This window comes from Aspergillus saccharolyticus (genome assembly GCF_003184585.1).
Source record: "Aspergillus saccharolyticus JOP 1030-1 unplaced genomic scaffold BP01scaffold_17, whole genome shotgun sequence".
NCBI classification, from domain to species: Eukaryota; Fungi; Ascomycota; class Eurotiomycetes; order Eurotiales; family Aspergillaceae; genus Aspergillus; species Aspergillus saccharolyticus.
In genome coordinates this window covers 47,740-70,832 of record NW_020290627.1, presented here as the reverse complement: position 1 = coordinate 70,832, position 23,093 = coordinate 47,740, and the positions used below count along the sequence as shown (strand labels likewise).

General features: G+C 52.5%; 9 protein-coding genes and 2 non-coding genes across 11 annotated transcripts; 6 read left to right on the top strand and 5 right to left on the bottom strand.

Annotated features, from left to right (window-relative positions):
• The first annotated feature begins 237 nt into the window (after positions 1 to 237).
• Positions 238 to 309, top strand: BP01DRAFT_t180. The gene has a single exon. It is a non-coding gene; the product is annotated as a tRNA-Glu (tRNA).
• A 703-nt stretch (positions 310 to 1,012) lies between these two features.
• On the bottom strand, positions 1,013 to 2,499 carry BP01DRAFT_57366 (uncharacterized protein). Its single transcript, XM_025579948.1, has 4 exons — positions 2,215 to 2,499; positions 1,718 to 2,156; positions 1,470 to 1,664; positions 1,013 to 1,413 (listed from the first exon to the last, which is right to left on the bottom strand). The coding sequence occupies exons 1-4, from the start codon at positions 2,295 to 2,297 to the stop codon at positions 1,120 to 1,122; spliced, it is 1,011 nt and encodes a 336-aa protein (XP_025430811.1). The 5' UTR covers positions 2,298 to 2,499; the 3' UTR covers positions 1,013 to 1,119.
• Positions 2,500 to 5,613: 3,114 nt separating this feature from the next.
• BP01DRAFT_t172 lies at positions 5,614 to 5,685 on the bottom strand. The gene has a single exon. It is a non-coding gene; the product is annotated as a tRNA-Glu (tRNA).
• Positions 5,686 to 5,864: 179 nt separating this feature from the next.
• On the top strand, positions 5,865 to 7,011 carry BP01DRAFT_357178 (SEC61-beta family protein). The gene is made up of 3 exons (XM_025575134.1): positions 5,865 to 6,029; positions 6,162 to 6,507; positions 6,570 to 7,011. Exons 1-3 carry the CDS (start codon positions 6,027 to 6,029, stop codon positions 6,602 to 6,604), a joined length of 384 nt encoding a protein of 127 aa, XP_025430810.1. The 5' UTR covers positions 5,865 to 6,026; the 3' UTR covers positions 6,605 to 7,011.
• Positions 7,012 to 7,324: 313 nt separating this feature from the next.
• Positions 7,325 to 8,424, bottom strand: BP01DRAFT_357177 (HIT family protein). Its single transcript, XM_025575133.1, has one exon. It carries the CDS (start codon positions 8,359 to 8,361, stop codon positions 7,414 to 7,416), a length of 948 nt encoding a protein of 315 aa, XP_025430809.1. The 5' UTR covers positions 8,362 to 8,424; the 3' UTR covers positions 7,325 to 7,413.
• Positions 8,425 to 9,669: 1,245 nt separating this feature from the next.
• On the top strand, positions 9,670 to 11,991 carry BP01DRAFT_297693 (sodium:solute symporter family protein; the record flags this gene model as incomplete). Its single annotated transcript, XM_025571886.1, has 5 exons — positions 9,670 to 9,791; positions 9,860 to 10,032; positions 10,091 to 10,607; positions 10,667 to 11,320; positions 11,391 to 11,991. The coding sequence occupies 5 exons, from the start codon at positions 9,670 to 9,672 to the stop codon at positions 11,989 to 11,991; spliced, it is 2,067 nt and encodes a 688-aa protein (XP_025430808.1).
• A 165-nt stretch (positions 11,992 to 12,156) lies between these two features.
• Positions 12,157 to 13,443, bottom strand: BP01DRAFT_357176 (rhodopsin family protein). Its single transcript, XM_025575132.1, has 7 exons — positions 13,311 to 13,443; positions 13,142 to 13,195; positions 12,952 to 12,985; positions 12,850 to 12,874; positions 12,740 to 12,772; positions 12,634 to 12,674; positions 12,157 to 12,551 (listed from the first exon to the last, which is right to left on the bottom strand). Exons 1-7 carry the CDS (start codon positions 13,339 to 13,341, stop codon positions 12,362 to 12,364), a joined length of 408 nt encoding a protein of 135 aa, XP_025430807.1. The 5' UTR covers positions 13,342 to 13,443; the 3' UTR covers positions 12,157 to 12,361.
• Positions 13,444 to 13,676: 233 nt separating this feature from the next.
• BP01DRAFT_320040 (dynein light chain DYN2) lies at positions 13,677 to 14,674 on the bottom strand. Its single transcript, XM_025572683.1, has 7 exons — positions 14,506 to 14,674; positions 14,425 to 14,447; positions 14,339 to 14,372; positions 14,252 to 14,286; positions 14,176 to 14,202; positions 14,052 to 14,121; positions 13,677 to 14,001 (listed from the first exon to the last, which is right to left on the bottom strand). The coding sequence occupies exons 1-7, from the start codon at positions 14,534 to 14,536 to the stop codon at positions 13,937 to 13,939; spliced, it is 285 nt and encodes a 94-aa protein (XP_025430806.1). The 5' UTR covers positions 14,537 to 14,674; the 3' UTR covers positions 13,677 to 13,936.
• A 228-nt stretch (positions 14,675 to 14,902) lies between these two features.
• On the top strand, positions 14,903 to 17,751 carry mrd1 (RNA-binding ribosome biosynthesis protein MRD1; the record flags this gene model as incomplete). The annotated part of the gene is made up of 4 exons (XM_025571877.1): positions 14,903 to 15,130; positions 15,235 to 16,005; positions 16,214 to 16,486; positions 16,537 to 17,751. The coding sequence occupies 4 exons, from the start codon at positions 14,903 to 14,905 to the stop codon at positions 17,749 to 17,751; spliced, it is 2,487 nt and encodes an 828-aa protein (XP_025430805.1).
• Positions 17,752 to 18,780: 1,029 nt separating this feature from the next.
• Positions 18,781 to 21,279, top strand: abaA (transcription factor AbaA; the record flags this gene model as incomplete). The annotated part of the gene is made up of 3 exons (XM_025578130.1): positions 18,781 to 19,216; positions 19,268 to 19,444; positions 19,500 to 21,279. 3 exons carry the CDS (start codon positions 18,781 to 18,783, stop codon positions 21,275 to 21,277), a joined length of 2,391 nt encoding a protein of 796 aa, XP_025430804.1.
• A 334-nt stretch (positions 21,280 to 21,613) lies between these two features.
• On the top strand, positions 21,614 to 22,893 carry BP01DRAFT_392163 (aldo/keto reductase). Its single transcript, XM_025578129.1, has 3 exons — positions 21,614 to 21,896; positions 21,985 to 22,772; positions 22,829 to 22,893. Exons 1-3 carry the CDS (start codon positions 21,752 to 21,754, stop codon positions 22,853 to 22,855), a joined length of 960 nt encoding a protein of 319 aa, XP_025430803.1. The 5' UTR covers positions 21,614 to 21,751; the 3' UTR covers positions 22,856 to 22,893.
• The last annotated feature ends 200 nt before the right edge of the window (positions 22,894 to 23,093 follow it).

Below are 23,093 nucleotides of genomic sequence, written 5' to 3'. Positions count from 1 at the left end.
GGCTGTTATAAAGCTGATAAGTCACAGTTGATAATCTCCCAGAGCGTGGATATGATACTTAAGAACTTAGAGGCATATTTCTTATTTACAGTGAGTTGAACCGCTAGTAGCCATCAGTCTGAAAGAAGTATTCATGGATATGAGTTGCATCAGAAATGTTACTATACTCAATATCCTCAGAATGTGAGACTTTAATGATGGTCTTGATTCAAATTTTAGCTGAGAAATTCATAGCAGTCCGATGTAGTGTAACGGCTATCATACCTGTCTTTCACACAGGAGATCGGGGTTCGATTCCCCGCATCGGAGACCATTGATTTTTTTGTATCATTCGATGGAACATTTTATGGATGTTGATTGTGATGCATAAAAATTGAGATGAGATTTATATAGCTTATCTGAGAATCAAGGGGATGGTCTCCACAGTCTGGTTGCGCCTTCCTTATGTGCACAACAACATAGCGCCAAGGGGGTGTGTCCTGTGAGAGGCACTTACTCCCGTTCCTACCATCACCAGCGAACCCGCCCATATTGCAGGTCGGAGATATTCAACCTACTGCCCAAGACACCGACCGAGCCAGTTGCCAATGCAATCTGCTACCCGGCCATTTCCTACACATATCAGTAAGCCACACAAGTCTCAATGGTCTACGTAGATTAACAGACTACATACAGTACATAAAACAGATGCACAGTCGTGATATTGACATAATCAGAGATAAAAGAAAAATACAAGAATCGTCAAGATGACGCCGGACATAGCGCCACCAGGAACAAGCACAGTGCGGTAGTTGGAGGGCCAGTGATAGCAGACATCTGGCACAATTCAAGGAGAGTCGAGATGAAAATGAAAGGAAGGGTATTTGATGAGTCGTCAAAATGTCGAGCAAAGCAGTAGGTATCATGTGGTGAATCCCGGGAAACGCGCAATCTTCAACTATCCAAGGTATTAGGAAACTCTGCCGGCAAAAATGTCGCACAAACTCGCTAATCGGTAATAGAATATCGCTCCACTAATCAGCGTCGGATGACGATATGAGAATCGAATATGGCATCTTTTGGTCGTTTTGGTCTTTTCTTTCTTCCTCTTATACTCGTAGAATGCAGCCTGCGATTGCTTCAATCGATCATCATTCGAGTAGGCACCTGGCCAGTAGAGATATTGGAGGACAGCTCGGTCGTCTTGCCCTCCTTGTTCTGCGTCTTCTTCTTGTGTACATGCTGCTTCAAGCCCTTGTGGAAATTGTGCATACACACGCAGGCATTGATGATAGTGATGACGATGAGTACAAGAGTGATGACCGCGAAGAATGTCAATGAGCGTCGAGCAGTCAAGTATAGGTCGTAGGTTCCAGGCTGATACATCCGCACGAGCTTGAACAAGAAATAGGCCATAGCTGCGAAGTAGAGAAGCTGGCAAGGCTGTCAGCTGACGATACTAGAAACAAATTAAGTGTATCGAAACTTACGATAACGACAATCATGCCAATTGAGCTCTCACGTCGCACAAAGAACGCCGCGCAAATCAGAATTATGATTGTCACGGGAATAGCAGCCAGCGTAAGGGCGAATTCAATGTCAGACCTGTTCGTGACAATGACAACAAATTGGACAGTGAATCCAAGGAAGAAGAAGAAGTCGAATTTCAGAAGCGAGATATAAATCTGCTGTGGTCAATAAACATGGACTGCGGAAATTAAGTGGTTTAGATACGAACCTGATAAGTCAGATATCGACGCTTCATTCGCAAATCGGCGCTGATATGTTTGTAGATGGACCACGCAAACTCGTCGTATAGTTTCCAGGCAACAATTATCATTAAGATCGACCCCATGGCCACAACGCATGGAATGATGATGAGAAACGGCTCGGTTTCACCCCAGACATTTTCCGCGATAGCACCGTTGTCCCATAAAATCTGCACAGCGTCCCGAATTTGTTGCACCTGCACGGCTCCATAGACTAACAGACCGAGATTGCACATGCACAATCCAATAACTTGGATAGTGTTCTTGAGGCGTAGCGCATCGTACACGAGAATCAGCTCATATATGAACCCGAAACTATAGAGGGCGAGGAAGGTTGGAATGGGCTTGGAAGCCGTTGTCGTGGCGGCCGATGGGAGCAATTGGACCTGGAAATTCACAAAAACATAGCTTTTGCGAAAATGTTAGCGGCAGATCATGCGGAATAGGATGGTTGAACTGCACTAACCACTCCAGCGCAAGGGTAATAATTGTCTGAACCAGGGTAACGATACAAAAGGACCACGTCCAAAGGGAGTTGGGGCGGTACATCTTGTGTCGCTTTGGAGGATCCGGCGGAACGTTTGTGTACCCCTCCCGTCCACGAAAACCTCGCCGAAAGGACGGATCGAAAGAGCCTCCCAGGAGGGAGGCCCGCGATGTGTTGGAATAAATTTTGACGAAGTGCTCCGTGACGGAGCTGGTGTCCGCCGCAGGATCAGGGTCGGGATACAATGTGCTGGTTCACCACCTAAAGGCGGCGAGTGTCGGGCCGTTGAAAGGTGAGAATCGAGATGGCTATGGATATTGTCGATTTGAGGACAGCTGACCCAATACCAACAGACTAGTCGCTTGGTTGAAAGACTCGATGTGGTTCAGGAGGTGAGATTTCGATAACGACCGAAAGGGTGACGATTGGACACCAAATGCATAAGCCACACCAGCCCTCCTGACAATCAGTCCAGAGTACTAGTTGGGATTATTGTAGAGGCTGGGAGCCAGCAAAAGGACAAGGTCGAGATCCTTAGGGGTGATGTAGTCGAGCCTCCGTACTTGGGGCGTGAGAAAAGTCGCGACGGAGATTTGGCGGGGAGGCTAAGTCCGGTGGTCGATGGCTCGGGACCAGCGGAGGACCAGGCTGGCTGGGTGTAAGGCTGAGCACATGCAGGGTCACGAGTGAGTTGGTGTGTCGGTTTCAGCCGGGAATGAGGGGGAATGGGTGAGGGGGTGGGTTGTGGAATGGAAAAAAACGAAGGACTGGTGGTGAAAAGAGAGACTGTGGTAGATGGAGAAAACGAATGTTGGTGAATAGAAAGAGGAGGAGGTTGCTGACAATGAATATGAGAGAGACAGGTGACAAGATTTTGGGGGGGGGGGGGGGGAGGAAGAATGGAGAGAGAAAGGATAAAGGGAAATCTAAGTCGCAGTGAGGAGTACCGGTAGAGTTCGACGGCGAGGCGAATGTAGGGAAAAGAGAGGAAATTGAATGTATTATTACGAGTACGAAGATACTTACCTACTGAATACTTTGTTGCTGTGCCTGTTGACTGTCTTTGCCGGTCGGGCGGGCAAAGGAACAGAGGAAGAGAAGCAGCCGAAGTTCCAGACGCAGCGGAAGGGTCAAGTGTCCGATTCATAAGGGGAAATTAGAAGGACGATCCCCAAAGAATAGAAGGGAGAGCGAAGGAAAAGCAACAAAAGAGAGAAACGATCATGGATGGGAGTTGTTAATTTTTCCCCACTGAGACACCACCGACAAAATCAATGCGACGGAGTAAATCCAAGCAAAATAAATAGCCTTAACCGGCGACAGTTAACGGTACAACTGGAACTGTGTATTTCCCATCCGTTCTAAATTTATGGTGCTTAATCTCGTCGTTGAGTCGCGCACGGGAACTTTTTAATTCGAATCTTATGTCTCTTATGTTGCTGTTAGCATTAATCAGGAGTTCTTGGTATTTGAGTCACGGCAGGTCGAGTCTTGGCTCAATTTCCTGCCGATACATTCTCCGTAGATAGAATCAGAAGACGCAAAGATGGCGCTGGTGGCTAGTGATTGACCGTATTGTCAGTCGGTGGGAACAACCCGTGCCTGAGACTAACTCAAGGGAGAAATCCACTAGCCTCAATTACTCCTGAATTGTCGCGTTGGAGTGGGGTGGACCGGACCCATGGACTGTTCAGTTCTGCCTGCTGCGAACTTTCGAAACCAAAATTTCGCCCGGGGGGGGGGGAGTGAACGGGGGGCCAGATTTCCATGGTTCAATTTATGCATCTTTCTCCCCCCGGTTTCTGCCTGGTTGAGACCGGCAAGAATGTGCCGGACGTCACTGCTACTGGGACAGCCGTCAATTGAATTAAGCCATTGACCTTGAATTTTGAGCAGGATCAGTTCTCCAAGTGTTTCCTGACTATCATATAGCTAGTTTATGAAACATCAGAGGACCCCGTTTCTCTAAATCAAAGATAAGATGGTGTGCTTGCCTAAGGCAGGCAGGGGCGACCAACAACTCCCAGGAGCAAGGATTGATTATCGGGGGAGGGAGGGTTACGTACTCTTTCTATTTGGTCCGCCCTCTACTCTATGATCGCGAACTTATGTAGTTACTCTATACCTTGCCTCTCTATCTGGTCTCATGTAGGGTAATATCCCACCACTTGAATGCGAGGAGGCGGATGTCCGAGCCAGAAAGAAAGTGCGCAGATGTTGTTACTGTACCCGTCCAGGGAGGAAGATGGTTGGAGGAGGAGGTGCTTGAGTGCAGGAGATGCAAGCAAGCCACAGCCCGCAGCGGCCGCGGCCATGCGATGACCCTGGACGGTGTGGCATGGTGTGGCTATTTTAGGGCCTCCCTGCCGTTTTGCTCCATCCCCCATGTGTCCGTCCGTCCATTCGACGACAGGCTTGGCCCGGTTCTGAAACAGCGGTCATAGCAGATATATTGCCAACGGTTCTCCTCTGACGGATTACTACGAGTATCTAGCATTGATTGCCATGGTGACATCTGGTTCATTTCTACCCTAGGGGAAGTGCCATGCCCGATTTTGTAGTCTCGTGGTTGACAAGGTCGCTAAGCCTCGAACCTCGAGCTCCGACGTGGTTCTGCTCTCAGTTCTCTTGCCTGCACATACCCAGATCCTAGGCCAATCTAGGGTCAATTCTAGGCTCTTAGCAGGTTGGTGGCATGCAGCAACAGAAGACATGCTTGCATCTACTGGACGTCTAGGAGGAGACATTGCAGTGAATCCGGTAGAACAGGCTCGCTCGTGGACATGGCCGTCTCAGAGGCAGGTTAGTTCTTAGGTGGAAGTTTAGCTGCTTCACTCGTGAACATGTCGTGAAGTATATCTGCTATAGGGAAAGCTGACATGAAAAATGCTGATGGCGGTCCGTGCGAGTAGTTGCCATGTAGACGTTCTATGCCGATGATATGTCTTGATATGAAGTGATATATATATCATCTGGAGGTGAGACAGAAGACCGAGCTTTCCCCCAGGCCTATTTAGCTCTCGGCCACCAGGACGTAGATCTAAATACAAGAGTTTATCGGAAGGTCCTAACTGAAGGCCTCAGCCACACGAAAGTGAAATACGAGTTGGCAAACTAGAGGCAACTACCAACTAACTCCGGTGTGTAGTGGAACTGAGTGAGAGCTGAATTGCCCGAGGTGTAGGACAAAGTAGAGTTCCACCACCGCCTACCCTGAACGGAAGCATCTGCCGGATGAATTCTAGCTTCCCGCAATACTATTGGACTACGCCAGAGCGGGGAGGCGGGAGCATCGCGGACTTTCCACCTGGCACCGAGAATATGCTTCCCACTGGAATAAAGAAGGGTAAAATGATCTCAAAAAGATAAGTTTCAACTCTCCGATGCGGGGAATCGAACCCCGAGCTGCCGTGTGAAAGACGGCGATGTTAGCCGTTACACCACATCGGATCTAGTTGTGAAAATGGCCATATTTTTGTCACATAGACCCATAAACTTGTTGAATCTTAGAAATGCTTACCAGGCCCCATCGACCTGCGCTTCTCCGTGTCTGTCCCGCTCGGCAGAACCGTACGTGACGGGGACCAGACCTAAACGTGAGCGTGGCCTCTTTCTGGCAACCGCAACCTCACCCGCCTCCCCGACCTTCTGCCATCCACTTCATCCTCCTTCTCCCCAGCCGACCTCCTTCCTTGTCCCATCGGCCAATTCATCTATCCAGCTTCTTCACTTCCCTCAATAATCTTTTCCTTTTCTCTATCTGCTTTTTAGCCTTTCTTTTCACTTTCACAATGGTCAGTGCCCTTGCCCTTTCGGTCGCCCCGATGGGCAACCTGATTGTCCTTTGCGCAAGCTGGATGATCTCCACCAAGCCCACCTTCACTTTCGGCTTCAGCATTGAATCAATCTGACCCCCAGTTCTCCAGGCTTCCCCTCGTGCTGCTTCTCCCTTGACCTCCGGCGCCGAGTCTGGTCCCGACACCAAATCTGCCGGCGCTAGCTCCGGTGCTTCTGCCGTCTCCTCTGTCAACCGTCCCTCATCTCCCACTCCTCCTGGTGGTCCCCGTGCTGCTTTGCGTCGTCGCGCGGCCGCCGACCACAAGGAGTCCCTCCGCAATGCCAGACCCAGCTCCACTCGCGCTGCCGGTGCAGGTGGTTCTTCTGGCACGATGCTGAAGCTCTACACTGACGAGAGCCCCGGCTTGAGAGTCGACCCCGTTGTCGTTCTGGTTCTCAGTCTGGGATTCATCTTCTCCGTTGTCGGTCTTCACGGTATGTTTCAACTAGCGATCACCAATGGAAATTCGAGCACTAATAGTTGCGTCTCCCCGCAGTCATCGCCAAGATCACCCGCAAGTTCTCTTCGTAAATCGCCCAACAAGCCACCGGTGCACGGTTAAACTGCCCTAGGCCCTGGCCCATCCATACATTTGTTGATGGGTGGTGGTACCCGCCGCGGGTGAGGATACTGAAATCCGGCTTTGCGAATTGAACTGTCCGCCATTTACCACCTTCGAAATCATATACCCCTGGTGTCCTCTTTCTCTTTACATTCTGTGTGCGCCGGTAATGGGGACAGTTTCTCGCAACACACGCGATCGACACAGCGCGCTTTTGTATTTTGTCTGGATTCGAATCTATCTGCCGCATAGGACGAAACGGACATGCCCGAACAGGCAAAGGAGAATTCTTTCCGAGGAAGAGAAGGAGAGAGAGGAAGTGGAACGAAATGAATATGTGTAATTATAGTGCTTATCAATGGAAACGAGATTTGATCAACCGGTCACTGTTCACACCTAGGGACATCCAGTAGCAGTTCGAGTTCCGGAGTTATTTTCCACCACTGTCCTCTGCTAAGATCATATCTTCGTCACCTGAGATCCTTGCATTCCAAGCAGACGAACAGCAAAGGAGAGACTGTCGGGCCACGAAGAACAGGATTGACTCGAATTCTTGAGCAACATTCTCATAATCATATCTCAAATACTCTACAATATCTTGTACGGTTCTACCGAGCGGCACAGTCAAGGGGAAGCGCAGGTCGATGGGGCCTGGTAGGCATCTCTAAAATTGAACAAGTCTATGTAACAAAGATATGGCCATTTTTACAACTAGATCCGATGTGGTGTAACGGCTGCGGCAAACTAACCGGGACCAGAGCCCATCTCCTTCATAATTCTACGAACTAGGATTGATCACCGCTCGAATCTCCTCCGCCTTCTTCACCAGAGGCTCCTCATCCTCAACCCTCGGCCCGGGCATGGACGAGACATACCCCTGATACGCCTCCTGGAACGGCTCGCACCAATCCTCCAAGTTCTGGTCATCGTGATCATCATCGTCACCGCCGCCATGGATGGGAACCAGCTTGACATGCGCATAGTCAATCTCGAACCCCTCGAAGATCATCCCGCACCGCTCGATCCCAAACGCCCGGATCAGCAATCTGCCGACTGTGTGCGCCGCCCTCACCAACCCCGCATATTCCTCAGCGGAGAGCGAAAAGATATCGCTCGACAGGTGCACGCGCGGCACGACCACCGTGAACCCGGGAACGTTGGGGTAGGGCGTCAGAAAGGCGACGTGGTGCGCGTCCTCCCAGACGCGCCACTGGGGTGACAGCTCGCCGCGGACGATGCGCGCGAAGAGGTTCTGGTCGTCCAGGGAGGGGCCGTGAAAGGTGTGGTCGGCGTGGTAGCTTGTTGGGAAGGCGGAGGCGGCGAAGAGGATGCTGCTGCGGATGGTGTTGAGCTTGGGGGTTGGCATCTGCGGCGCGTTCTTCGAGGTGATGTACCCCGGGTATTGGGAGTGGAATTCTTTAGTGGGGTGCGTGACGGGGGCCCATTGTGGGGTGAGGCCGTGGAGCGGGAGGAGGGAGAGTGTGGTTCCGCCGGTGGTGATTAGGGCGCAGCGTTGGACGTTGAAGGCGTCGCGGAGGTGGAGGGAGATGCGGCGCAGGGATTGGAGGGTCTCGATGAAGGTGGGTAGGGGGAGGTTGAAAAGGTTCGTTTTGTTGGTGGTGAGGGTTGCGACGGTGTGGCCTGGTGTGGTGGGGCGGAGCGTGAGATTGACTGTTAGATATGTGTCTTGGTAAATTGTGGTGTTTGAGGGGTTATTGTTGGCCATGGTGGAGGTTGTGATCGCGATCATGGTGGTGGTGGTGGTGGTGGTGAATGTGCTTGATTGTCCTTTTGTCAAAGGGGCATTTGGGGTGGTGTACGGAGTATATCTGGCTGGATGATAGCTTTGGGTTAGTGCTGATCGTGTCATGCCACTTCCTTCTCAATGGCGCCGTCCTCCAGTTCATTCCCCTGACTGCTCGGATGGCGGACTGATCGCATCTTCAGCACATGAGCCGAGCTGCTAGAAACATCCACATTGAGACAACTATATTCACAATTGTGATGATGTGGGTCTGGGATGTTGATGGCAGATCAATCACTGAACACAGTGGTGTTGGATTTGCAGGTAAGGCAACTCTTGTCTTGTGCGCATCTGCCTCAACCCTCTGAGATGATGTCTAAGTAATATGCCATCAAAGGGGCTGTACGTAGTATGTATGTATACATCGACGGAACCAATCAGCGATAGTATGCAGGTGCAGAGTGACATGTCCGACTAATGATTGTTCAGGGTCCACAGACTGGCAGCTGGAGCCTGGATGAGCAGCAATGCAGGTCTCACGTGGGTGTGTCTCGAGTCCCCACGGCCACACGCACCGTGCTCATTATATTAGTGGCAAGTTCGAGTAAGCGAACTGATAATCCAAGATTAGACACTACGTCTTGGCTTCATCAATCCACATCTTCGCAGCCCCCTGGCTTATCTTCAGTTTCCGGCTGCTTATCACCAACCCCAACTTTGCGCTGGCCAATGGGGACCTGCCTCGCTGACCTCCGCTGATAAGAATCGCTCTCCCGGCCAATGACACGATCTTGCGCTGCTATCAAAAGATGGAGTGGAACTGCAAGAAACTCAGAAGACTTCATCGATTTCCCCCGCCTCCACGAAAAAGAAGCGGCATGAATCGCCAGAGCTGCTGGGCTTAGCTCCTTTCAGCGAGATCAATGATGGTCTCTGCTTGCCGAGCATATGCTGCTTGCCGAGCATATGCTGCTTGCCCATTACGAAACCATAGCAATGCTCTCGTCTTATCAATGACTCGTTCTTCCCCGAGATCCTGCACTCAGATCCAATGACACGCGGTTGGCGAGGTCTTTATCCTCCTGCATGGCCATGTTGATCAAGATGTGGCTGCGAGGTCGGAGCTTTTCTGCGGAGGTGCTGGCCTATATGATCTCCTGCAGGTCGCCTCCATCCAGCAAAGTTCCTGCGCACACTCTCATAAATCGAACACACCAAGTATTGGGCAGGACTCAAAGATAAATCACTTCGCCATAAGCATACACAAAGGCCTGGCAAGAGACCTCCGTTATGTCTTCGGACACAGTCAGTTTTACAGCCCCGCTTTCCCAGGGGTTCGGCTATGGGATTATTGTTGGGCTGGGCTTTGCCTTTGCCCTGCTGATGATCTTCATCACGTGGGCATTGAAGAGGTATTGACCTGAGACCAAGGATCAATTGGCTCTTTCTGTTTAGAATCAAGCTGACTTGGCCCCAACAGATACCAGCATGAAGTACAGACGTCAGAAATGTTCTCGACTGCAGGGAGATCCGTCAAATCCGGGCTGGTTGCAGCCGCAGTTGTCAGTAGCTGGACATGGGCTGCAACACTCCTTCAGTCGTCCACAGTCGCATATGAATACGGCATCTCAGGACCTTTCTTCTATGCATCAGGTAGGCGAATTAGAAGATCTAAGCAGTGACTTTTTTTTGCTAAGACTATCCTGTGTAGGCGCCACTGTCCAGATCATCCTATTTGCAACATTGGCAATCGAGCTCAAACGACGTGCCCCGAACGCGCACACCTTCCTGGAAGCCATACGCGCCCGCTATGGCACTACCGTGCACATTGTTTTTACGGTCTTCTGTGTGATGACCAACATCTTGGTCACATCCATGCTGCTCACCGGTGGCTCTGCTGTTATGACTTCACTCACAGGAGTACACACAGTTGCAGCCTGCTTTCTCCTGCCTATCGGTGTCGTGCTCTATACTCTCTTCGGTGGTATCAAGGCAACGTTTATCACAGACTATATGCACACCGTGGTAATCATCGTTGTGATCTTCATCTTCGCCTTTTCCGCCTATGCGACCAATGAGAAGCTCGGATCCCCCGGCGCTGTCTATGATGCACTGGTTGCAGCCTCGAAGCGCCACCCGGTCGACGGCAACGCCGAGGGAAGCTATCTGACCATGAGATCCAAGGAGGGTGGCATTTTCTGGGTGATCAACCTCGTGGGCAACTTCGGGTATGTCTCTCTCTCTGCATGAAAAAAATCATTTCGTCGATCGTTAACCTCCAGCACAGGACCGTCTTCCTCGACAACGGATACTACAACAAAGCCATTGCAGCCAGCCCCGTGCACGCCTTCCCCGGCTATGTGATCGGCGGTCTCTGCTGGTTCGCCATCCCCTGGCTCTGCGCCAGCACAATGGGGATGACTGCGCTCGCCCTCGAGGGCACGCAGCGCCTGAGCTCGAGCGACGTGTCCGCGGGCCTGGTGCTGCCCTTCGCCGCCGTCGAATTGCTCGGGTACAGCGGCGCAGTGTGCACCACGATCATGATCTTCATGGCCGTGACGTCGGCCTTCTCGGCCCAACTGATCGCCGTCTCCTCCATTTTCACCTACGATATCTACCAGGGCTACATCAACCCCGAGGCGAAGGGCAAGCGCCTGGTTTGGATCTCGCACATGACCTGCGTGGTCTGGGCGATCGCCATGGCCGCCTTCTCCACCGGGCTGTACTACGCCGGAATCAGCATGGGGTATCTGTACCTGTTGATGGGCGTCATCATTTCCTCTGCTGTCTTCCCCGGCGCCATGACCCTGGTTTGGAAGCACCAGAACTGGATCGCCGCGGCAGTCTCGCCGCCCCTGGGACTGGCCATTTCACTTATTGCCTGGCTGGTGACTGCCAAAAAGGAATACGGGGTTCTCACCGTTGCGACCACCGGATCGAAGTGCGTTTTCCCCTGCTGCATTTACCCCCCCACACCCGCAAAATTGCCAAGCTAATAACCCTTAAAACAGCTACCCGATGCTAGCCGGCAACGTCGCCGCACTCCTCAGCCCCGTCATCTTCTCCCCACTCCTGACCCTCATCTTCGGCTCCCAGAACTATGACTACGAAAGCATGCGCGCCATCCGCAAAGTCGACGACACCGACGTCGCCGCCGCCGCCCACGTCGACCCGGAGCAGATCCCGGGCGAGGTGGTGTCGCGCACCGCGGCGCAGGAGGAAGAGGAAACCCGCAAGCTCAACCGCGCGGCGTTCTACTCGCGCACGCTGACCGTCGTCATGGTGTTTTGTTTCCTAATTCTCTGGCCTGTACCCATGTACGGCAGCGCGTACGTCTTCAGCAAGAAGTTTTTCACAGGGTGGATTGTCGTCGGGCTGCTGTGGCTGTTCTGCACGACGTTCGGCGTGGTGGTGTTCCCGCTGTATGAGGGCCGCAAGAGTATGGTCCGCACGGTGCGGTCGATGGCGTTGGATGTGATGGGTAAGGGCGGTCGAAGGGGGAGGCCGATTGATGGGGAGGTTGTTGGGGGCGGGAGTGGGACTGTTTCTGGGGTGCAGACGCCGGTGTATCTTGGAGATAAGGGGGTCGTGGAGGGGGGAAGTGAGAAGTAGTAGGTTTCTCTCTCGAGGAGGGGTGTGTGCGAGCTTGATTCGGGATGGCTCCTTTGGTGCCTGTCGCAGGTGAACGATGATGAAGTCCATGGTTGGTTCTTAGCTTGATTTCGGATATATACCCCTACTGTTTTTTATTGAAATATGATTCGCCCAAGAGGCGGTGCGGTTAGCATGATGATATGATATTGAAACTCAATTTGTCGTTTGATTATTCAGTCACAATACAAAGGCATCCAGCACAAGCACCAGCACGAAACACGAACGGCATTAAACAAACAAACAGGAAGCAAAAGAGGTATCTCCCAACAAACTCAAAACGAGGCACAGCAACATCAAGGAACAAATGACTCATCAAACCTCCTCCGCACTACTTATACACAAAGTTCTGCTGCCCCGGTTGCTGCTGCTGCTGCGGCTGCTGGGGCGCCACCGCCCCCGAGGCCTGCGGAGGTGGATAGTAGGGCGCTCCGCCCCCATACGCCGCCTGCGGGTGAGGCAACTGTCCCGGTATGACGCCCGGAGGCGGCCTGGTTTCTGGAGTGATATCCGGACGATCGCTGTACACACGCGGAGTTTAGCTTGCCTGCTATTGTGGGCTTCGACGCCCGGCTCTGAGAAGCGAGACGGAGGTATACATACCGTAGATCCTGCGTGAAGCGGCATGTGTAGCAGGTTACTTCCTGTAGTGGGGGGGTGAGTTTCCAAGCGAACGTAGGAGAGAACATAGGGATAGAGATGGGCTTACTTTGTACTTATGTGTGGCGAGAGGAATGACAGGCTGAAGGGCATAGAGACATCAGTTCATGTGGTTCCTGTTGGTGATGGTGATGATAGGCCGGGGAGGAGACGACATACAACAAAGCAGACGGTGAACCAAGGCCTGGGTGGGTAAGTTAGCTTCAAGTTACTACTGTGTATTGAATCTATCGAGAACTTGAAGATGTAGGGAGTACATACCATCTTGTTAGACAGTGCCCGTTCCAATGTTGGCCTAATATGGCAATGCTATTAGTCGTTGGACAGGGGAATACTTGTATCATAGTACTACCAGTGCTATATTTATCGATAGCAGTAGAAGGCGGCTTCCATATCACCGTGGAGAATGGGAGTGCAGGAAGAAAGATTGAAAGGAGCAGAGACCACCCACAATTGTAGCAGTATGCGCGAACATTCTCATAGCCTTCTAGCATGGAGGTGAATTCTAGATGAGTGTTAGCTGGATCTGAAACCGGGTCCTTTCCGGGTCTGGAGGTAAAATGTATGGAGAACGGCGCTGTGGCAACGGTGGTGTTGTAATTTAGTGGTCGGACACGTACCATGAGTCCCGAAGGTGATGCAAATGGCCATTTTTATATTGCGCGACAGTCAAAGATTGTTGTTACTGGGAAAGAATATGTCGTTGGTATAAAGCTTGAAAAACAAACGTAGGGAGACAGAATCGAATCGAATGGGGGAAGGCAGCCATGTTAAGAGCAAAGCACTTGGGGCCTGAGGTGTGGCGGCGGTGTGGCTTGGCAGCGGATGGTGGTTGGCTGGGCCTTGGCTGGGACTTGGCGGGCCGGTCGCCGAGGTCGGGAGTCGCCCGCCAAAGGTGTGTAGGACTCGATGTCCACGAGCATACTCCGTACACTCTAACCCAGCATTCCGGTCTAGAATTACGCAGCGGAAATATTACATTGCACCAGAAATTTCAGACTTGGTTTTGTACTGTTCAAAAGACGCAAGATTGCCAAAAATCCCAGCAGGAAGTAGCTTCTGCTTCAATGGAGCTCCCCCATTATATTATACCCCATCAGCCACTCCCAACAGAGATCGCGACGAACCACGCCGATCCCTTGAATTTCTGTATGAGACATATCTGGGCGTGGTCGCCTGCAAAGAACTCCGGAATAGGTACAGGAAACGCTTTAATGATATCGACCGCTGTATGCCCTGCGCACGCTTATTGAGTCTTGAAAAGGAGGATGGCGCAGTGACCGAGATAGAAGTAGATGAAATGTTTCGTTTCTGGGTTTTTGATCAGCCCAAGCTCTTCAATGCTGTTACAAGGTACCCACCGTGTGTCACGAAGCTGCCGAAGTTTCTTCCCACCACGCAGTGCCATGTCGCACCCTTGCGCGAATCGAACTGTTAAGTTGTAAGCGGAATGCGGGACTCGAAGTGATGCAGCGACGGGCCGACCTCTCTCTTGATGTATTGAGCGATATCCTGCGACTGTTAGCATAGCCCGCAGGTAATTTGCGACCGGTGAACTTACCTTCTCGATATGGTACTTGTCCATCGCCTCGATCGCTAACCAGCCTGCATTAGTCGGGATCAAGATAAACCCCGCAGTCGAACATACCAACTTCAACAGCTTCCTGCTGCATATCCTCCGTCTAGTATCTTGTCAGTGTTGTCTCGGATTTCTGCTGTGTTCGCTCTCCTCACCATGTCGACGGACTTGATCTGCGCTGAACCATCCAAACAATCACATTAGCTCTCGTCTGCAAGACGCCCGGGTTGACTCACGCTCCAGCTTGTCCTTTTTTTCGGAGGCCATCTTGGTGGCTAATTATGTCAGAGAATGATAAATATAGAACGTTAGAGACAGAGACAAAATGAAATCTCAGGATTAGTTTGTGCAGAAGATAGCCAATGTCGCCCGACCAGGAGTATGATTGGGAATCAACAATTCTAGGTTGCGCGCAATGAGATCTAACGCCGATTGATGGACGGATGGAGCTCGGGTCATGCCGCCCCACACACCGCCTTCGGCACTATAAGGAAGCAAAAAATAAAAAAAGCTCCCATCCGAAAAACTTTTTATTTCTCGGATTTCTCTCTCTGTTTCATCCCGATTCCTGTGGCACGCACAACACTTCGAGAGAGTAGGCCACAGGAAGCTAAAGCAATTCACTACTCAATCATGGCAAGCACCAGAGTTTTTGTCTCTGGCCTTCCGCCAACTTTCTCTGATGATCAATTGAGAAAGCACTTTGCTAGTCGCTTCCAAGTCACGGATGCTCATGTATTGCCCAAGCGCAGGATCGGCTTCGTGGGCTTCAAGAGCCCCGAGGCTGCCCAAGAGGCTGTGTCTTATTTCAATAAGACATACGTGAAGATGTCAAAGATCTCAGTAGATATTGCCAAGCCGGTATGTGTGTCTTGTTGCCTTTGTCGGACTTTTCAGCTTCTTTTTTTTTTCTGTCTTCCCCGCTGACGATCAAGGTGGTCTTGAGACTGACCAGTAATCTGTAGATTGATGCCGAACCTACCCCCAGAGCTCGCAAGGCTTTTAACCCCAAGGAATCTGATGATGATGCGGGAAGTTCGCTCAAGCGTAAGCGTGATGGCGACAAGGCCGAAGATCCAAAGCTGCAGGAATACCTTTCTGTAATGCAGCACTCATCCAAGACTAAGACTTGGGCCAACGACGATGCTATCCCTAAAGTCCCGGAGTCAAACTCACCTGCAGAGAAGCCCGTCGAAGAGGAAGAAGAGGAACCACAAGAGCTTACTTACGCCCAGAGAAAGAAGGCCAAGCTTGGCGACGCCTCGGGCAACCCCAGAGAGTCGCATGTTGCGGAGCAGCAGGTTGAAGCTGAACCTGAACCCATGGTCGTTGATCACAGTGGTGAGGGCGATGCTGAGTCCCCTGCGGCTCAAGACGATACTGCCGCCCCGGCTGAAGAACAGGGACCTGTCTCGGATGCGGACTGGCTTCGCTCCAAGACGAGTCGTCTTCTCGGCCTCCTTGACGAGGACGAACAGGCTGATTTTGGAACTTCCGCGCCAGAGAAGACTACCTCCCCTGAGGCAGAGACTGGGATGGAAGTCGACACAGTACCTGCTCAGGACATCTCACCCACCGAAGAAGCTCCCGCTGGTAAAATGGCGAAAGAGCCGGAGGTCGATACAAACATTGAGAACATTCGCATCTCAGCACGTCTTTTCGTTCGCAATCTGGCCTATGACACGTCGGATTCTGATCTTCAACCGATATTCGCTCCTTTCGGCCAAATTGAAGAGGTTAGTAGTTCAATATTTATCCTGTTACACCTTGCCCTGCCCCTCCCCCCAAGCTCAATGATGAACGACCTGATAGGGACATCCGATGCAAAGCACATGATGTTGCCAGGAAACGAGTATTTTAGTAGATGCCTCGAATATCTGAAAGAGCTATACCCTCAATGTTCTTGCCACTCATAATCTGGTTGGTCGGTACTGACATGATTAGATTCACGTTGCTGTTGATACTCGGTCAAACACCAGCAAGGGCTTTGCTTATATTCAGTATGCCAATTCTGATGCTGCCGTAGAGGCCTACAAGCAGCTGGATGGCAAGCACTTTCAAGGACGTTTGATGCATATTCTACCGGCTGCTGCCAAGAAGACATACAAGATTGACGAGATTGAGTTGGCGAAGCTGCCGCTGAAGAAGCAAAAGCAGATTAAGAGGAAAATGGAAGCTTCATCCTCGTCTTTCAGCTGGAACTCGCTCTACATGAATGTGAGTCGATTCGCTTCAATCTACGTCCCTTCAAGGCTAATAGATTCTAGGCCGACGCTGTCATGTCTTCAGTAGCTGAACGCCTTGGTGTTTCGAAAGCAGATTTGCTGGACCCCACATCGTCTGATGCAGCAGTCAAGCAGGCGCACGCTGAGACGCACGTAATCCAAGAGACGAAAGCCTACTTCTCAGCTAATGGCGTCAACATCGAAGCCTTTAAGCAACGGGAACGTGGAAACACGGCTATCCTAGTGAAGAACTTCTCGTATGGCGTCAAGACTGAGGACATTAGAAGACTCTTTGATCCGTACGGGCAGATCACCAGGTTGCTGATGCCACCCAGTGGTACCATAGCAATCGTTGAGTTTTCTCGCCCTGACGAGGCCCAGAAAGCCTTCAAAGGCTTGGCGTACCGCAAACTAGGGGATTCGATCCTCTTTTTAGAAAAAGCACCCAAGGATCTATTTGATCCGAACGTCGTGCCGCAGAAACCAACCACTGAGATCAAGGCTGTTTCGCAAGGATTCTCCACGGCTGACACATTTGCGGCAGATGAGGCTGTTGATGATAATCTGCCCACTACCACCTTATTCGTAAAGAACCTCAACTTCGCTACCACCAATCAGAGCTTCGTGGATCTCTTCCGGCCACTTGATGGATTCATTACTGCTAGGATCAAGACCAAGCCTGATCCAAAACGCCCCGGACAGACTCTCAGCATGGGTTTTGGCTTTGTGGAGTTCCGCACCAAGGCCCAGGCCCAAGCTGCTCTGGCCGCGATGAATGGCTACAAGCTTGATCAGCATGCACTGGTGGTTCGGGTGTCTCACCGTGGAATGGATGCTGCGGAGGAGAGGAGGCGGGAAGATACCGCGAAGAAGGTTGCCGCCAGACGCACGAAGATCATCATCAAAAACTTGCCGTTTCAGGCTACCAAGAAGGACATCCGGTCACTCTTTGGCGCCTATGGCCAGCTTCGCTCCGTGCGAGTGCCTCAGAAGTTTGACAGGACGGCTCGTGGTTTCGGTTTTGCTGACTTTGTAAGCGCTCGTGAAGCGGAGAATGCCATGGACGCCCTTAAGAACACCCACTTGTTGGGCAGAAAGCTGGTGCTAGAATTCGCCAACGAGGAGGCGATCGATGCTGAGGAAGAGATTAAGCAGATTGAGAAGAAGGTAGGAGAGCAGATGGACAGGGTGAAGCTACAAAAACTTAGTGGTCCTGGGCGCAAGAAGTTCACTGTAGGGGCCCAGGACGAGGAGTAGAGTCCCTTCTCTACCCTTGGATTTCTTCACTTCCTTCCTGTCTTCCTCCCTGTTAGGGAACAGACAAATGACAATGGTGTACTGGTGGTGATGATATCCCTTGCGTCCGCGACGCTGAGTTTGGAGGGCGGAAGCAGGCTCTCACGTTCACCTGCGGCTGTCAACACGTTCCATACGCGTCCTGCAGAGCGAGCAGAAGCTCTCGTGCCTGTTCCCACGAGAGTTTATGATCCTGTCATCCTAGTAGGTCCTTCGCCGGTTTCTTTACGTGCTATTCAAGGCTCATTGCTTCCTTAACTCCTTATACCTACCAATCTATACCTCCAGACCACACAAAACCCTTGGTCATGGATGTGAGAATTAAGCTGCAGCTAGGGTGCTCACCAGCATTCCGACGTGATCTTCGTAATTACCACTTTGCATTCCCCATCCTCGGCGGGAGACAATGCTGTTGGCTCACGCCCATTCCAACGGTGGGCCTTGGCCACCACTCGTCCGACTTTGATGCTGTGTACCTGCTTTTCAGGTAACTGATGGCCATCTCCTGCTGCAAAATCCTCCCGAGTTTCACCTCACTGGAGCGTGCACCCTGAGGCACCCCCTTGCATCGTCCTCCGCTCGTGCCCATCGTACGCTTCCTACCCTCCTGATTTGCTCCCCACGCCTCTCCTTGGCTCAGCACTCAAATCTGGACGCGTGAAGCCTGGAAGGAGCTTCCCTGTTCCCACCTTGGACAATCGAGGTTCGTTGCCCTAGAGGGATGGCCCATCAACAAGCAGTAGGATCGAGTAATGTCACTGGGCCTCCCTCTCCAGGGAGAGAATGGTTCCCTATAAACACCATGTCGCTCGCTCCCACATTCTCTCTCGTAGGTTCTTACATTCTCTCCAAGCATTTCCGTTCTTGATCGCTGGGTCGGTGACTGCTACGTTCTTTGCCAGGCAGTAGTAAGCAGTTCGCGGCCCTCATCCCCCATCTCTTCGGAATTTGTCGCCATTCTTTCCAAGAGCCTAACCTCTGGTCCGCCTCATGGCTACTGACTGGCAAACGGAGTGTATTCTGCCTCAGCATCAACCTACTCTGGACAGTATCGGAGCGCATACGGACAGAGCGTTGCAGAACACCTCTGGGAACGTTCAGACCTACTCGGACAGCCTTGCACACAGTGGAATCCCTGGACGGGATGATCATTTGCATCATCTAGCGTACAAGTATCCTCAACCTCCTGTACCGACACACCCAGTCCCCACGGTTCATAGCCTTGGACCCCCTCAAAGCCTACGATACCAGACAAAGAGGCTGCGGCGTCTGCAGTCTGTTGGTCCGAACCTCGTTGGGCCGCGTCGACCTAGAAGCTACCTCAGGTCCCAGAAGTATCTAGAGTACCGAGCCCGCCCTCGTCGGGACACTGGCAAAGATGGGGAACCGGTATGGTCGGACGAACTTGAAGACGCGTTTCAACAAGGTGAGCAGCTTCGGAACCACAGTCTATGGGCATCAGCGTAACCTTTCACAGCTCTCGAAGCGAATCCGCCGATGGGCCGACGGAAATGGTCGGAACGAGGAAAGTCCTATGGTCGAAATGAACTTATTGCTGAATACATCCTCAAAAAGACTGGTAAACGACGAACCAGAAAGCAAGTGTCCAGCCATTTGCAAGTCCTCGACTCATTCCTCAAAGGAGACCCGGACTGTGAGTTCCTTGCTTGTGCGAGTGAATGAATTCGCATCAGACTAATGCAGACCAGGGGAGCGCCTTGTACGAGAAGAGGCGGCCGTCCGCTCGAACAGCCAACATCCGCCCAGTGGTCCAAAATGGAGGGCTTCCTTGGACCCTCCCATGCCAAGTCCTTATGGCAATCACTTCCACACCCCCCATTATGATCATTTGAGACTGGGGCAGGCCTATGCTGGCGATATCTCCTCGGCCCATATCTCCCTCAATTCAAGCCTTCACGACGCCAGCATCAATACTATTCAGGGGCTTGGGTTTGATATGTGGGTGAGCGCCCCCGACAAGCCAAACCGAATCGACAGCGCTCTCCATGTCTACAGCCGCCTGCAGGGAGACCAGCGCCATCCTGCTGCACCGCCGTTGCCATTGAAGGACTTGCCAGGGTGGCAGACTTCTTTTCCTCATTTGAATTCATTGATCGCAGACCCCAGCACCCCACTTGATTGCGAGATCATTCTGCTCGAAGCCAACCTGAAGTTAATGGATGACTTCCCCGAACCTCATTCGAAGTTGGGCATCCACCTGGAACTCGATTTTGCCCAGGCAACCACGGGCGATATGCCCATGGTTCACCAGATGAGCAACTGGACTTGTAAGACGTACATGTATGAGAACGGACAGAAGACCAACGAAGGGTGCCAGGAGGTGGCCCAGCCGGGATCCACCAAGGTCAAGCCTCTATTTGAGTCCAAGTGGTGGGCCAACATCTTCACACTGCTTACACAGGACCAGAAGATGGCCGAAAGAGCTGGCCAGCATCATGTTTCGGATGAACACTCTAGACAGTTCTTTCGGACCCTGACCGTAGTGCAAGAGATTCGAGCCATGGCGCCCTATAACTTGCGACGGATGTCCAATTCCTACTCTGACCATGGTTTGACTGAACCGAAACGCGTGGCAATTCTGCTCTGGAAGTTCCGACAGACGAGACCCAATGAGGTCGGCACCACCACCTGGCGTCGCATCATCCCTCCCCCCGAGCGGACATCGCATGCGAGCCCCAAAGCAGCCTCTGGACTTGACCTGCCTCCTCTCCCCTCGGATTCGATCTTGATGAACCGGCCCGGTCCCAGTGCGTACCACCCGTCTCAACCTCATGAACTGCTGCACACCACCACTGGCTCTCAACCTCACTGGCCTCTGTACCACCAGCCCCAGGACAGTGTAGCAAACATGTTCAATCCGAACGGGCCATTTGACTTCTTAGGATCCATGCCCAAGGCGGAAGATCGCTTGGTGGACAAGACATCGGTGACCTCGGTGCTGGACTCATTCTCTCATCTCCACCCACACGAGACTAGCCAGCCCACAAGCCTCGGTGGCTCGTCTGGCGGGCCCGTCATGATGAGTGTCCCGGATCTGTCTCTATCGCATTCCAGCCTGTCTGGATACAGTATCGGCCCCGATGGCCACTACGTGCCGCCGCAGTCCCATGGGGTCGGCGTGCACGACAACAACAATGTACTCCACAGCATTTTCGGCACCAGCGCTCAATCTCTTGATGATATCGGCCACAGTCACGCCGCGTGGGCCACACCCACGACGACCGGCATCCAAGGCGATGTCACTGGGGACAATTACACGCACCTGCACCACTTCCAGCCATCCGACCATCCGAGTTCTGTACCTCGGGAGTCCCACGCGGCCACGAGCTTTGAGGGACTTCTGCCCCCGGATGATCTGATGGACAAGCTGGTCGGAAGCATGCCCGGCGATCCGGGCCTCAACGGGAGTGGTCACGATCACCCGCATTCTGCATATGCAGACAGTAATTCGGTCGAGGCGGCTTGATGCATATTATTTTTTCGGGGGTGGGGGGGGGGATTTGGAAAAGCATATTTTGTAATAACTTTATTCTTCTCGGGGCGGGTTCTTGGATGGGATAGTTTCTTCCTTGGGGTTCTGGATAACCTTTTATTGATACCTAATTGATTCGATTCTTGATGGATGCAGTGGCTGTAGATTGATTCTGCTGTAGAACAATACATCCTGCTTCTGCAGCGCCAAGTGGGTCTGGGACAATTTAGCCGAGCCCGCAGCTGCATTTAGCCGGGGAGGACCGCCAGCGCCGGCAGAAGCATATCATTTTAGCCTCTAAACGCATCTCGATTACACTTTGAGACACTCCGCAGGGGCTGGAGGGGCAAATGCCCCCCGTCTTTTAACCATCTCCGTCTTCCCCCTCCTTTTCTCCCCTCATTTCGACTTCCTCTCAGCTTCCTCACCTTCTCCCACTCTCATTCACAATCCTACCACCCAAACATCATGACTACTCCCACCGTCAAGCTGAACAGCGGCTACGATATGCCCCTCGTGGGCTTCGGTCTGTGGAAGGTGAACAATGACACCTGCGCGGACCAAGTCTATGAGGCGATCAAACAAGGTTACCGTCTGTTTGACGGCGCCTGCGGTACGTTGCCTCCTTGCCCACATATCTTACCGAAATCATTCCCCATCATCCATCCCCCTTTGACTAACCTTGCATCTGCAACACCCAGACTACGGCAACGAAACCGAAGCCGGGCAGGGTGTGGCGCGGGCGATCTCGGAGGGCATCGTCAAGCGTGAGGAGCTCTTCATCGTGTCGAAGCTGTGGAACAGCTTCCACGACCCGGAGCGCGTGGAGCCGATCGCGCGCAAGCAGCTGGCCGACTGGGGGGTGGACTACTTTGATTTGTACATCGTGCACTTCCCGATCGCGCTGAAGTACGTGGACCCGTCGGTGCGGTACCCGCCGTCGTGGACGTCGGAGAACGGTAAGCTGGAGTTCAGCAACACGCCGATCCAGGCGACGTGGCAGGCGATGGAGGCGCTGGTGGATGCCGGGCTGGCGCGCAGCATCGGCATCAGCAACTTCAGCGCCCAGCTGGTCATGGACCTGCTGCGCTACGCCCGCGTGCGGCCCGCTACCCTGCAGATCGAGCACCACCCCTACCTGACGCAGGAGCGGCTCGTCGAGTACGCCCAGAAGGAAGGGCTGGTCGTCACCGCGTACAGCTCGTTCGGCCCGCTGAGCTTCCTGGAGTTGGAGGTCAAGAACGCCGTTAACTCGCCGCCCTTGTTCGAGCACGACCTCATCAAGGGCATCGCCGAGAAGCATGGCCGCACCCCCGCCCAGGTGCTGCTGCGCTGGGCCACCCAGCGTGGCATCGCCGTCATCCCCAAGAGCAACAACCCCACGCGGCTGCAGCAGAACCTGGATGTCACGGGCTGGAACCTCGAGGAGGGCGATATTCAGAAGATCAGCGAGTTGGACCGCGGGCTGCGGTTCAATGATCCTTTGGGAGTGAGTTACTCTTTTTCGTTGATGGTGTGAGGATATGATACTGACTACGGCTATAGTACGGGCTCTACGTTCCCATCTTCTAAACATGTGATATGATGTATGAATGATAACTTGATTCCTGTTTTTCAAGTCCTGCGACTCCTTGAGTCTGGTAGTGCGTAAGACAATGTAGAGTAAGATTGTCGGATTCTATAACCTGCAAACCTGGAGCATCCATCGGGATGCCACGATGCTAGATACAGTACATCATCTTCCCTTGCCTCAACCCTTCCTCTGCATCCCCGACGACTCCCAGGAGTCCCATTCGGCCTTGCTCAAACG